Genomic DNA, 14,489 nt, shown 5'->3' on the forward strand with positions numbered 1-14,489 from the left:
GTTGTTTGTCACGTATTCAGGAGGATGTGTTTTAACTATAAAATACTGTGGCCCAATTCTGCTCGTTGAGCTCTCGGCATTACACTTTGGAGTGTGGGATCAACCACCTTAATTATTGAAATAATCAATATTAAATAAAGTTGATTGTTTGAAATGATAAAGTCTCCCCTTTGAATCAGAAATATTACACAACACCTGTTAAACTGATTCTACATTGAATTTAGTCTTCAAAGTGCTTAAAGAAGCACATTTATTTGCAGTTCTTCAACAAAGAAAAGACAGGCAAACCCATACGTGGTCTCAATGTCTAAATAGTGATGCCGGCCTAGTTCAAACAGCAGTAGGATGGTTCTCCTCACAGCCCATGCTTGGTGAATATCACTTGGTTGATCTCTGAAAGAGACACAGGAGAGCTGAATAGAACATGAGAAAAATTGGAGAGACGAGAATTAATAAAATAAATCACTGCAAAGTCTACACCTGTTGTATTTGGCACACTTGACAAATACAATTTAAATTTGATTTGTAGTTTGTGAGCTACAAAATGACCATCCTGACAGTCTGAGTCAGGGTGCTCTGCCACCAACTATTGACAGGGACAATGAGACATTTCTTATTTGTCAGTATGAATAAAATTAGTGGGTTCTGCCTTGACTATTAGATTTACACTACTTGTCTTAAATGATTACTTGGAATAAACTGATAAAACGCTCCTTGTCCCAGAATGTGATAGTGATATTTTCTCCTGCTAGCTAGCAACGGATCGACTTGTAAGTCGCTAGGAAACTACCAAGCTAGCTCCAATAGTAAGGTTGCTGTGTTTTAAGTTGAGTAATTTTACAGCTTGCATAGATTATATCACATTTCTATAACTAAATAAGTTATATTACAAAAAAATAAAAAATACTTCACCTGATAGCAGTTGGTCAGACGGAGATCTCTTAAGATGTCACCAGCTGTCTACAACCTTAGATATGTTTAATGTGATTTGTAGACGTGATCAGCAGAGATCGTACCATGGATAGTAACACAAGTTTTGATTGGTTTACAGTTTAGTACTCGGCGGTGTTTGCCTGTCCAGCTAAGGAACAAAATTATTTTGAAAAATGTACACAAATTGAGATGGCCAACAATTGGAAATGTGTTCAGAAGAAACTCATCCAGCTCATCCCTCAACAGAGATCATTTCGAAAACTAAAGCAGATAGCTTGCACCACCCTACATGACAGGCATGGAGTTGGCAGGAAAACAAACAGATCTGGGACTAGGCTAGGAACTAGGAAAGTTTCCGGAATTTTGCAAGCCTACCTGTAGACTACGGAGGCTCCTCCACCTGCCACCATTGTCCAGATCCTTCCCAGGGGGTTCAGGATGGTGAGCTTCAGACTGGCCCCGCTCTTGGTATCCAAATCCGCGATGTAAGCCTCCTAGAATTGGTAGACAAGGATGTGTCACTAGGGCATATACTCTGAGGGTAGCAAAAAAATCATAGTCACAGGTTAATTACCCCACCAAAATCTATACAAGTTGTTAGTTCCATGGATTGAAAGTTCTCATGAAAAGAAAATGGATAACAATATATTTCAATTGAATACTGGAGAGCCCGAGCCATTGGCCTGGAGAAAGAAGAAAAACCATTAGCTTAGAGAACTGTCAGGCATTTCTGCAGCCATATGTTGATGGAGGAAAAGTGTGTGTTAATTGAATTATTAGAATATTCCACCCTGAAACATATAATTGTATGGAAATTATTAGAATGTATGAAATCATAATCAACAAATGTGTAGTCCTCGTCAGAATTAGGGTAAAACAATATGCCTTTACGGTATTCTAAACACACTGTCTCAGCTTGGTGCCGACCTGACTAGAGATTTGGGAGAGAACAGGGAGTACGTCTCAAGGACAAAGTCACTATCTCTGTCGGCCGGGAAGTGAGACAGACTGTGTGCGTAGCAGGACATGTGTGTGCGTATGTTTGTGTGTATGTGAGAAGTCAGTATAAAATTAGTTGATTTGTATTCTTGACTTCAGAACATTCCGTGAATAAACCTTTGACTATTTAGCTGGGCTCCGTCTGTTTCATTCAACCAGGATCTTACAAATACAAATACAAAACAGAGTAATATAATTAAATTGGGTGATGTACCTGGAGAACATAATTCTCCTATCATATGTACAATATCAAGCTTCTCATAGTAGGGATAGAAATCTAGGATCAGGTCCTCACTGTCCATGTAATATTATTAATTGTGGTCCAAAAGGCAAAACTGATCCTAAAATCTTCACTCCTATCCTGAGACTCTTGATATATACACTAAAGTATGTGAACACCCCTTCAAATTAGTGGAATCGGCTATTTCAACCACATCCATTGCTGAAAGGTGTATAAAATTGAATACACAGCCATGCAATCTCCATAGACAAAGATTGGCAGTAGAATGGCCTTCTGAAGAGCTCCGTGACATTCAACATGACACTGTCATAGGATGCAACCTTTCCAACAAGTCAGTTCGTCAGATTTCTGCCCTCCTCGAGGAGGTGGGTGCTTGGTGCTTTTATCATGGCGTGAAAATGTCTGCCCAACAACGGCTCAGCCGAAAAGTGGTAAGCCACACAAGAGTACAGAATGGGACCGCCGAGCACAGAAGCATATAGCGCGTAACAATCGTCTGTCCTCGGTTGCAACACTCACTACCAAGCATCGGGAGCTGCATGAAATGGGTTTCCATGGCCGAGCAGCTGCACGGAAACCCACAAAAGCACAAGATCACCATGCGCAAGCGTGAGCTGGAGAGGTGTAAAGCGCACCGCTATTGGACTCTGGAGCAGTGGCAACGCTTTCTCTTTAGTGATGAATCATTCTTCACCATCTGGCAGTCCGACGGAGAAATCTAGATTTGGCGGATGCCAGGAGAACGCTACCTGCCCCAATGCGTAGTGCCAACTAGAGTTCAGTGGAGGTAGAATAATAATGCTCTGGGGCTGTTCTTCATGGTTTGGGCTTGGTCCCCTAGTTCAAGTGAAGGGAAATCTTAACACGACAGCACACTGACATTCCAGACGATTCTGTGCTTCCAAGTTTGTGGCACCAGTTTGGGGAAGGCCCATTGCTGAATGACAAAGCCCCAGTGCAAAAAGTGAGGTCCATACAGAAATGGTTTGTCAAGTCAAGATAGATGGGGTCAAGTTCTACCACACCAAACACCTTTGGGCTGAACTGAAATGCAGACTGCGAGCCAGGCTTACTGCCCAACCTCACTAATGCTTGTGGCTGAATGGAAGCAAGTCCACACAGCAATGTTGCAACATCTAGTGGAAAGCCTTCCCAGAAGAGTAGAGGCTGTTGTAGCAGCAAAGGGGGGGGGCATACTCGATATGAACACCCATGATTTTGGAATGAGATGTTTGACAAGCAGGTGTCCATGTACTTTTGGTCATGTAGTGTGCATCTCTAGACCCTCTGTCCAACTCACCTCGGGGTAGGCTTCTCTCCCAAAGGGTGGGGGGAACTCCACGTCACCCCACTTCGCCTTGCAGATGTAGTCAGCAGTGGCATCAATTTTGGCTGCCATGTCGAGGACAAACACGCCATCTTGGTTGACCACTGGAGAGAAAAAGAAATGCCATGATACATCAATGGAGAGTTAAAGACAACAGCTGATTTGCATTGAGGAATTCAAAGTGAGAGGTACTGCTGAGCCATTGCTGTGGGAGCTTGTAAAAGCCTGGCTTTAAGGCATTTTCACATATTTCAAGCAGGTCCAGGTTTCATTTGCATTTCATGTACTTTTTAACGCAGAACGGGATACTACAGTAAATACAATTATAATTACATATCGGGATATTATATGCCGATATATTGTATCGACAATATTTGTGTGCTAATTTGCTGTACTTACAACAAAGCTCCTGTATTTTTCCTAAATACAGTGCCTTCAAAGTATTCATACCCCTTGACGTTCTCCACATTTCGTTGTGTGAATCCATTTTAAATTAAGACTAAATTGAGATTTGTCATCACTGGCATATACACCCCATAAGGTCAAAGTGGAATTATGTTTATCAACTTTTTACACATGAAAAGCTGAAATGCCTCGAGTCAGTAAGTATTCAACCCCTTTGTTATGGAAAACCAAAAATGTGCTTACGGCACTTAAGTTGCATGGACAATAGTGTTTACCAGGATTTTTTAATGACTACCTCATCTCTGCACACCACACATACAATTAGCTGTTAAAAAAAAATACATTGAATATCCCTTTGAGCATGGTGAAGTAATTACACTTTGGATGGTGTATTAATAAACCCAGTCGCTACAAAGATACAGGCGTACTTCCTAACTCAGTTCCTCGAAAGGAAGGAAACCACTCAGGGATTTCACCATGAGGCCAATGGGGACTTAAACGGTTGAAGTTTAATGGCTATGAAAAACTGAAGATGGATAAACATTGTAAGTACTCCACAATACTAGCGTAATTGACAGAGTGAAAAGGAAGCCTGTACAGAATAAAAGTATTCCAAAACATTCATTCTGTTTTCAATAAGCACTAAAGTAATATTGCAAAAATGTGGCAAAGAAATACACTATTTTGTCCTGAATACAAAGTGTTATTGGATTTGCCCCAAACATACAACACATTACTGAGTACCACTCTCCATATTTTCAAGCATAGTGGTGGCTGCATCATGTTATGGGTATGCTTGTAATCGTTAAGGACTGGAGAGTTTTTCAGAATAAAAATAATGGAATGGAGCTAAGCATAGGCAAAATCCTAGAGGAAAACCTGGTTCAGTCTACTTTCCACCAGACAGTGGGAGATTAATTCACCTTTCAGCAGGACAAGAACCTAAAACAAGGCCAAATATACACTGGTGTTGCTTACCAAGGAGATCATAAATGTTCCTGAGTGGCCTAGCTACAGTTTACAAATCTGCTTAAATATTTTTGCAAGACCTGAAAATGGTTGTCTAGCAATGATAAAGAACCAAATTTGACAGAGCTCGAAGCATTTTGAAAATAATAAAAATGGGCAAATGTTGCACAACCCAGGTGTGGAAAGCTGTTAGAGACTTACCTAGAAAGTGTTTCTACAAAGTATTTACTTATGTAAATTAGATGTTTTGGCTTTTATTTTTCAATAAATGTACTTACATTTCTAAAAACATGTTTTCACTGTCATTATGGGGTGGGGTATTGTGTGTAGATGAGAGAAATTATATTTAATCCATTTTGAATTCACACCAACAACAAAATGTGGAATAAATCATGGTGTATGAATACTTTTTGAAGGCACTGTAGCTTGTTCTCCATCGCTTTTTAAATAAGGAGCAACTTTGTTTTCAGCAATTTTATTTCCATGACTGATCGAAACTAATTCTCATGGCTCTTGCTTGTCCCGCTGCAGCAGGCATATGGTGAGCAGTATGTTTGAAACATCGAATTGCAATACATAACTTATTGGCACTTAAGTATTACGATAATATCATATCGTGAGGTCTCTGGGAATTCCCAGCCCAAGTACCAAAAGCTCCAGGATCCGAACCATACAGGGATATATGACAGCATCCTTAGTTAAACGTCCAAGTAAAATCGCCTTAGTAAAACAAGTTGACTTACCCAGTGGGTTGATCTCCAGGTAAGTGAAGTAAAGGTCCTCATACAGGTTAAAGAGACCCACAACGAAACTGACCAGGACCCTACATACAACAAACATCAAAAGTTTAGATCAGAGAGCCATCTCGGAAAACTGCATTTAAAACCACATGGAAAACTGTAGACAAGAAATCTAAATTTGAGTTTTAAAAATGGTTTAATAAACTAAAATGTTAGTTTCCTGCCGTTTCTATCCTACCTGATAATTAATTGCACCCACCTGGTGCCTGATTAGAGCGGAAGAATTTTTAAAAAAGCAAACGGTCTTTGAGGTCCAGAGTTGAATTTGAGGCCACTAGTTCTGAAGAGCCCAATCCGCCCTGGTCAAAAATAGTGCACTATATATGGAATATTGTGCCATTTGGTATGCACACAATGAGTTTACAGAATACTAGACAGTCATCACTTAACACTTCAACTTCAGGAACCCCTCCGGGTGAAACAATGAGCTACTCCACACATCGACAAAACAAGCATCTCAAAAAGCACCCTATTCCCTACATATTGAAGTACTTTTGACCTGGGCCCCTAGGTCAAAAGTAGTGCACTATATTGTAGACACAGAGCAATGACCTTGGTTGAGTCCTAAATGGCACTCAATACCCTATATAAAGTGCACTACTTAGGGAATAGCGGTGCAGATTGGGACGTATCAAAGTTAATTTCACTGTGTCCACTGTCCAGCCTAAATGGGGAGTGCATTGCCTATAAACACTATAAATAACTGAGGTGTGTAATTGAGTCAGACTTCTTGTCATGGATGGGAACCAGACCACAAACACAGCAGGAAATGTTAAGTATGGGCACTCGAGTGAAGCAACGGTCTAAGTCACTGCATCTCAGTGCTTGAGGCGTCACTACAGACACCCTGGTTCGATTCCAAGCTGTATCACAGCCGGCTGTGATTGGGAGTCCCATAGGGTGGCGCACAATTGGCCCAGCGTCGTCCGGGTTTGTCCGGCGTAGGCCGTAATTGTAAATAATAATTTGTTCTCAACTGACTTGCCTAGTTAAAGGTTAAATAAAAATAGAAAGTACTCCCACTAGTTCACCACAGAATGTTGAGGGGAACACCATAATACCACAAAGTGATGTAGTGAAATCACTAAACCTCAAGTCAGTCAAAAACCAAGTACCTAGCATTGTAAGTGAAAAGCAAACGTTAGTGGCATAAAGTCCCGTGTGGGTTTGAAAGAAAAAGCCTTTCATGTGTGGGCTAATTAGTAAGTCATTATTAAAATAAACCAATGCGTATCGGTTAATGCTTTCATCAGGGCGTCTCAATACCTAGAATTGTAGTTTGAGTCCTTCATATTCAAGTCCGAGTAGAGTCGCGAGTCCCTTGGTATTGCTAAAAGATGCGGTCCAACAAACTTCAAAACTACATTTCTCAACACAGAAAGTGAAATGGCTTGGTGATGAGCATTGCAGGTTCATCGTTCTACCGAAACATTTTAAAGGGTTTGTGACTAAGGAGGTTTCAGTGTATGTATGCCTGCAGCTGAAAGCAAGGGCTGGGCAAAGGACAGACTTTCTCAATGCAAAATCAAACTCCCTCATTTTTTGTGGCATTGGCAGTTGAGCGTCAGGTATCTGTGAGTGTTGGTGATTGGATATTTCACACCATAAATATTGTGAAGCATAAAAAATGTGAGCTGAAAAAAAAAAAAAATAGGACTCAACTCTAAACCCTGTATAGCTTTTGCTTTAAAGCAGGGGTGTCAAACTCAAATCCGTGAGGGCTGAGTGTCTGCAGGTTCACACCGCCCATGTATGTGATCGATCATTTAAGGTAATTGATTTGTTAGAAACTACCCTCACCTGGTTGTCTAGGTTTGAACTGGGCATGAACTAAAAGGAAATAACAAAAACCATTAGACACTGCCCTCCAGTGATTGAGTTTGACACCCCTGACCTACGGCTCTCGGTCACTTACTCTTTCCTGTCTTCTGGGACATGCATGAAGAGCTGCTCCTTGACAGAGTCCTCGCTCAGCTTGTCGTCCACTCCCACCAGCAGCCTCTGGGCCTTGGCGTCCACGTCCCCCACATCAACGCCTCCCTCGTGGTGGAAGAGCACGTGGTCGCCCTCTCGGGTGGCGTAGATGCATATGTAGAACTCCTCCTCCTGCGGAGCACAAAGGGAGCAGGGGGGTAAGTGAGGGATTAAAAGTTAGAGGGAGCAGAGGTAGATTGTTTTGACAGTTACATAACAGTGCAATCAGAAACTATTCAGACCTTTACTTTTTCCACATTTTCTGATGTTACAGCCTTATTCTAAAATGGATTAAATAGATTTTTCCCCTCAATCTACACACAATACCCCATAACGAAAAAGAAAAAACAAATGTATAAACAAAAAAAACTGAAATCTCACATTTAAATAAATATTCAGACCCTTACTCAATACTATGTTGAAGCACCATTGAGGCATGGTTTTTGCTCTATCAGAGTGACCATGGGGTTCTTGGTCAAATCCCTGACCAAGGCCCTTGTCCCCCGATTGCTCAGTTTGGCCGGGTAGCCAGCTCTAGGAAGAGTCTTGGTGGTTCCAAACTTCTTCCATTTAAGAATGGAGGCCACTGTGTTCTTGGGGACCGTCTATGCTGAAGAAATGTTTTGGTACCCTTCCCCAGATCTGTGCCTTGACACAATCCTGGCTCGGAACTCTATGGAGAGTTCCTTCGACCTCAAGGCTTGGTTTTTGCTCTGACATGCACTGTCAACTGTGGGACCTTATATAGACAGGTGTGTGCCATTCCAAATCATGTCCAATGAATTTAACACAGGTGGAAAAAGGGAAGGAGTCTGAATGCTTTCCAAATGCACTTTAAGATTAGGTTACTTTACAGCCATATTCTAAAATGGCTTGAATAAAAATAATTTCTCATCAATATACACACAATACCCCATAAAAAAACAGCGTAATACATTTTTGCATATTTATTACAAAACAGAAATACCTTTACATAAGTATTCAGATCCTTTGCTTTGAGACTCGAAATTGAGCTCAGGTGCATCCTGTTTCAATTGATCATCATTGAGATGTTTCTAAACTTGATTGGAGTCCACCTCTGTAAAATTCAATTGATTGGACATGATTCAGAACTTTTTCCTAATTTTGTTACTTTAAAGCCTTATTCTAAAATGGAAACAAAGGGTCTGAATACTTACGTAAATAATGCATGTTTGTTTTTTATTTTTAATAAACTTGCAAATGTTTCTAAAAACCTGTTTTTGTTTGTCATTATGGGGTATTGAGTGTATTTATTTCATCCATTTTAGAATAAGGCTGTAAAGTATCGAAATGTGGAAAAAGTCTAGGGGTCTGAATAATTTGTATATGGGCAAGTGAACGCACACACATCTGTTAGCATGGTTACTTGACTACTACACACCTACCCCACAGGTAGGATATTTAAGACAACCTCACACAAATTACCTGTGTATGTGCAACAAACGGTTCAATGAGAAAGTTCTTCAGGATGCCTTTCGCTCTTGCCACCTGGTGAGAAACAGTAAAATAGATTAATTCAACATTTAGTTTAGTATTATTATGTGGCAAAGGGATATGAAGATGTCTGAGGAAATGGTGTTTTCACATTATGGAGCACTGTGGAAAAGCAACAATCAATGGTGGAAAATAACAATTTTGCATAAATGCTCTATTCTGCAGAAAAATACTATTAATGATCCATTCTGCTGAAAAGCTGGCCCTAGAAAAAAGAAGTGCAGTAAAATGGAAAAGAGCACTGGACCTGTGATAGAAAAATGACATACCTACCTGATTTGTTTGATATTAATAGTAAACGATTATACATTTAACTAAGCGTAAGGCTGGCCTGCTAAGGCTGAGTTTTTAATGGTGACCACTAGCTTCCTGCAGCTCGTCTGGGCATCAAGGAAATTGGTTTTACTAGAGGGTGATAAAACGTTACAGCCACATTCCATTCCATGATCAGCGGTGCACTGAGGGAGACGTATTCCATGGACAGGATGTGGGGTGTGTGTGACCCGAGAGAGAGACAGCCTGGAAGAGTTTAGAACAATGCCTCAGTTTCTCATCTTTCTGGGAAGCTTAGCTTGGAGGAGTAAAATAACACCCCCGTGCAGAAAAACTGGATGAACCCAGGGTGGGTTATGGTGCCCAATCTGAATGTTTGCCAGCCATGGTTGAAGCATTTTTAGGTTTGGTATATAAAGATCCGGTATTCTCTGTATGATTCAAGCACTTGGTCCGACAGTTGGATTGACGGCTTCATTATTGCAGAAATGACCAAGTCTCTCTCAGTACTGAATTTCCAAGACAGACCTAATAAGGCTGTTTTGGCCATACTAGCCTCCTGACATTGGCATTACATACCCTCTGACCACTTGCATCAGTGGTTCTAAACATAACTCGGAGCCCGCCGGTCCTGGCAGTGGAGAGACAGATGGCAACCTCAGCTCCCTATGTTTGCACGCTGTATGCTCATGAACAAGTACTGCCTGGCACATGGTGAACATGCCGCAGATGACAAACCAGGATCGTATTTATTAGTGCACACTGTAGGACAGGGTTCCCCAACTGGTGGTCCACAGGTGATTGATTGTATTGTTTAATTGTTGGACAGACTCTAAAAACACCAGCAAATCAGCTCCAAGTGATTTTAATTTTGGAAATCTGTTCCGAAATATTCCCACGCATAATAATAGAGAGAGAGATATGTGATCGTATACAAATGTAAGAGAAGTTTACAATTATTATGTTTTAGTCAAACATATCAATTTGGTCTTCTTGGGATCAATTTGCAGTCTAGAACTGATTTCTAATTATGTTCCGGACCCCTGACCAACAGTTCAGGGGATTGTGGATTAGCAGCCCCTGAAATGGGCACCTGTCTGCATGCCACACATTCACCACATTAACAAGCCCAGAGCTACACACTGTTGGGGCAGAGGAACCTGCCAATCAGAGGGCATTGTTCCCTCAAGCACCGCCATCTCACTACGATCTCTGATTAGAGAGCTAGATAAGAAAAGCAGGCATAGTTCCATTCCTGTTTGGAGATCTGAACGAACAGGAAGGAAGCAAAATGGAGAGGATGGCCCCATGCCAGGTCTCCCTGTTAAGACTCCCTGGAAAACAGTGACAAGTATTATTGAGTAGACCATCCTGGCTAAATATAAAGAAAGGCTACACTAAGCACTACAATGCCTAGGCCTATTGATTGAAGTCAAATGGCTTTTTAAAAATCTGCATACTAGGTGTACAAAAACTCCTCAGCTGTAACTTTCTAACTCCTGCAGCAGGTTTCCACTTCCACCAGTGTCAAATTGGCTGCAGCTAATAGGACTCAGGACAAGGAGAAAGAAAAAAAAAAAAAAAAAAAAAAAAAGAGGGAACCTGGCAGCAGAGTTTCTGTTTATGAAGTTGAGGGAGGAGTAGGATGAAGTTGCTCTTACATGCTAATCCAGGGTCAGTTTGGTTAAGGTTAGGATTGAGGAAGGGAAGCTGATCCTAGCTCTAACTAGGGGAAACTTCACACTGGATCATGCATGCAGGCATTCAGAGAGAGAAAGAGCAAGAAGATCAACTCACGGTGGTCTCCCTCATGAGGCGGGGCTTGAGCCACTCCTGCACGCCCACAAGGTCTAGGTTAACACCCACCAGGCCCAGCTTCCCTCTGCACTTGATCAGCTGGTCTGGCTTCACCACCAATCGCTGTAGGGGGAATGGACAATACCAACGTTAGCATGGTACAGCACACAGGTGAATCGTTTCACTGTCTATTGCGCCTGGACTTGTCTACCGTTAACCCGGTGATTGTAAAAATATTGGGTGTGTGATAGGGTTGTCACGAAACCATTATCGGAATGCTCAAAAGTATAATGGCAAGAAAACAAAACTAAGCCAAAATCATTTGAGGAAAACGGCACTCGATAGTTGAAGATGCCCTGTTTCTAGCTTCTAGCCAATTTCGCAGGATTTTTTCTTCCTTACACTATTTGCTCAGAATATTTATTGTACCTACAGACGAGAATAACTTTGGGATATTAGATTGGCAGTTACTCACCAGAAATTTGACTTGCCTGACCTGGATCCTTTGTTTGAACTTCGAGGCAGTTCTATTCATCCCAGAGGCTGCACGAAAACGCTGATGCACGAGAAGAGTTAAGTGGGGCCCTAGTCAGACTCAAGACAGCGTGCATACCATCCACCGCTTCAAAGTATATTGCTCACTAACGTTCAGTCCCTTCACAATAATGTAGACGAGCTCAGGGCGAGGACCTCCTTCGAGAGCGACATCAGGGACTGTAATATAGTCAGTTTTACAGAATCAACGCTCTCCGGATATATTGCCCCAGTCCATCGTGGGACAGGAAAGAAATTTACAGGAAAAAGGAAAAGCAGAAGGGTTTGTTGTTTCATGACAAATAACTAATTGTGTTATTGTTGTAACGTACAGGAACTCAAGTCACTTTGGTCTCCCAATCTGGAATACCTGCATTACCTCACAAGACAATGTTCTTCGGTCATTGTCACTGCCGTGTATATTCTGAGGAAATCTGAAGGAAAACACTACCGAATTCCTATCAACATCAACATGCATTTAGCCATGGGGCCCTGTCAGACTAGGAAGATGGACGTGTACAAACAGACCAGCTCGGACCAGTCTCAACGTCAACCGTTGAAGAGGCGACTCTGGGATGCTGGCCTTCTGGGCAGTTGGCCTTCTGGGCAGAGTTGCAAAGAAAAAAGCCACATCTCAGACTTGCCAATAAAAAGAAAAGATTAAGATGGGCAAAATAACATGGACACTGGACAGAGGAACTCTGCCTAGAAGGCTAGCATCCCGGAGTCGCCTCTTCACTATTGACGTTGAGACTGGTGTTTTGCGGGGTACTATTTAATGAAGCCGCCAGTTGAGGACTTGCGAGACATCTGTTTCTCAAACAAGACCCTCTAATGTACTTGTCCTCTTGGTCAGTTGTGCACTGCGGCCTCCCACTCCTCTTTCTATTCTGGGTAGAGCCAGAATCCATGAACGCTAAGATAATGGAATTCTTTGCCCTTGACAATCAACCATTCTCTGTCGTGGGTGATGTTGGCTTTCACAGCTGGTCAAGCACCGGTACACACTAACGTTACCAAGTGCGCTATTGCTCAGATGTTGCCCTACCGAAGATACAGTATTAGCGTCACTGCTATTAGCTTCACGACATACTACAGTCTTTGCGTGTCAAAAAAGATACGTCAAATAACACACGTCAAATAACACTATTTAACACATTAAATAACAGTTATATTATAGAATGTTGTGTTCTGAATTTGCACATGCAAGCCAAGCGCCACTATCAGTAGCACTGTCAAAGCTGTACAAAAAAAAAGTCTGCAAACACCGGCCACGAACGATGTGTTTACAATACCACGTTGGTAATAAAGCATGATTTGTTTGACCGCAACTTCTGGGGTAGCTAGCTAGCTTTAGCTTGGTACATAGATCGCACCAATACAACCAGGCTGAAAACAATGACTAGTAAAAACTAGAGGTCGACCGATTATGATTTGAATTTCATATACCTTTGACTATTGGATGTTCTTACAGGCACTTTAGTATTGCCAGTGTAACAGTATAGCTTCCGTCCCTCTCCTCACCCCTACCTGGACTCGAACCAGGAACACATAGACAACAGCCACCCTCGAAGTATCCTTTCCCATCGCTCCACAAAAGCCGTGGCCCTTGCAGAGCAAGGGGAATAACTACTTCAAGGTCTCAGAGCGAGTGACATTTGAAACGCTATTAGCGTTAACTAGCTAGCCATTTCACATCGGTTACACAAGCCTAATCTCGGAGTTGATAGGCTTTAAGTCATAAACAGCTCAATGCTTGAAGCATTGCGAAGAGCTTCTGGCAAACTCACGAAAATGGTTTGACTGAATGCTTACGAGCATGCTGCTGCCTACCACCGCTCAGTCAGACTGCTCTATCAAATCATAGACTTAAACATAATAACACACAGAAATACGAGCCTTAGGTCATTAATATGGTCAAATCCGGAAACTATCATCTCGGAAACAAGATGTTTATTCTGTCAGTGAAATAAGGAACTGTTCCGTATTTTATCTAACAGGTGGCATCCATAAGTCTAAATATTCCTGTTACATTGCACAAGCTTCAATGTTATGTCATAATTATGTAAAATTCTGGCAAATTAGTTCGCAACGAGCCAGGCGGCCCAAACTGTTGCATATACCCTGACTCTGCGTGCTATGAATGCAAGAGAAGTGACAATTTCACTAGTTTAATATTGCCTGCTAACATGAATTTCTTTTAACTAAATATGCAGGTTTAAAAATAAATACTTCTGTGTATTGATTTTAAGAAAGGCATTAAGGTTTATGGTTAGGTACATTCGTGCAACGATTATGCTTTGTTCGCAAATGCACTTTTGTTAACTTCTTATGGTATAGGGGACGCTTGCGTCTTACTTGGAGAAAATAACTGGGAAAATGCAGCACGGCAAATTCAAATAATGATATAAAATCAAACATTCATTAAATCACACATGTAAGATACTCAATTAAAGCTACACTCATGAATCCAGCCAACATGTCAGATTTTAAAAAGCTTTTCGGCAAAAGCATTAAGCTATTATCTGATGATAGCACTGTGTCAATAAAGAGGGTAGCATATTTCAAACCTGCAGGCGCTAGACAAAACGCTGAAATAAAATATAAAACATGCATTACCTTTGACGAGCTTCTTTTGTTGGCACTCCAATATTTGTCATAAACATCACAATTGGTCCTTTTTCTCGATTAATTCTGTCCATATATACCCAAAATGTCCATT

At 41.4% G+C, this 14,489-nt stretch overlaps 1 protein-coding gene across 5 annotated transcripts in view; it reads right to left on the reverse strand.

Moving 5' to 3' along the window:
- Positions 1 to 14,489, reverse strand: part of LOC110498770 (ATP-citrate synthase) — a 133,399-nt gene that overhangs the window by 107,545 nt on the left and 11,365 nt on the right. For all 5 annotated transcript variants that reach the window (XM_036955916.1, XM_036955912.1, XM_036955913.1 and 2 more), the window contains 6 exons: positions 11,234 to 11,356; positions 9,095 to 9,157; positions 7,590 to 7,780; positions 5,618 to 5,697; positions 3,474 to 3,604; positions 1,309 to 1,427 (listed from right to left, as the gene is read on the reverse strand). In XM_036955916.1, coding sequence (XP_036811811.1) covers positions 1,309 to 1,427; positions 3,474 to 3,604; positions 5,618 to 5,697; positions 7,590 to 7,780; positions 9,095 to 9,157; positions 11,234 to 11,356 — 707 coding nt within the window. The remainder of the gene's footprint in view (positions 1 to 1,308; positions 1,428 to 3,473; positions 3,605 to 5,617; positions 5,698 to 7,589; positions 7,781 to 9,094; positions 9,158 to 11,233; positions 11,357 to 14,489) is intronic.

The sequence above is a fragment of the Oncorhynchus mykiss genome, chromosome 20 (genome assembly GCF_013265735.2).
Source record: "Oncorhynchus mykiss isolate Arlee chromosome 20, USDA_OmykA_1.1, whole genome shotgun sequence".
Lineage (NCBI taxonomy): Eukaryota > Metazoa > Chordata > Actinopteri > Salmoniformes > Salmonidae > Oncorhynchus > Oncorhynchus mykiss.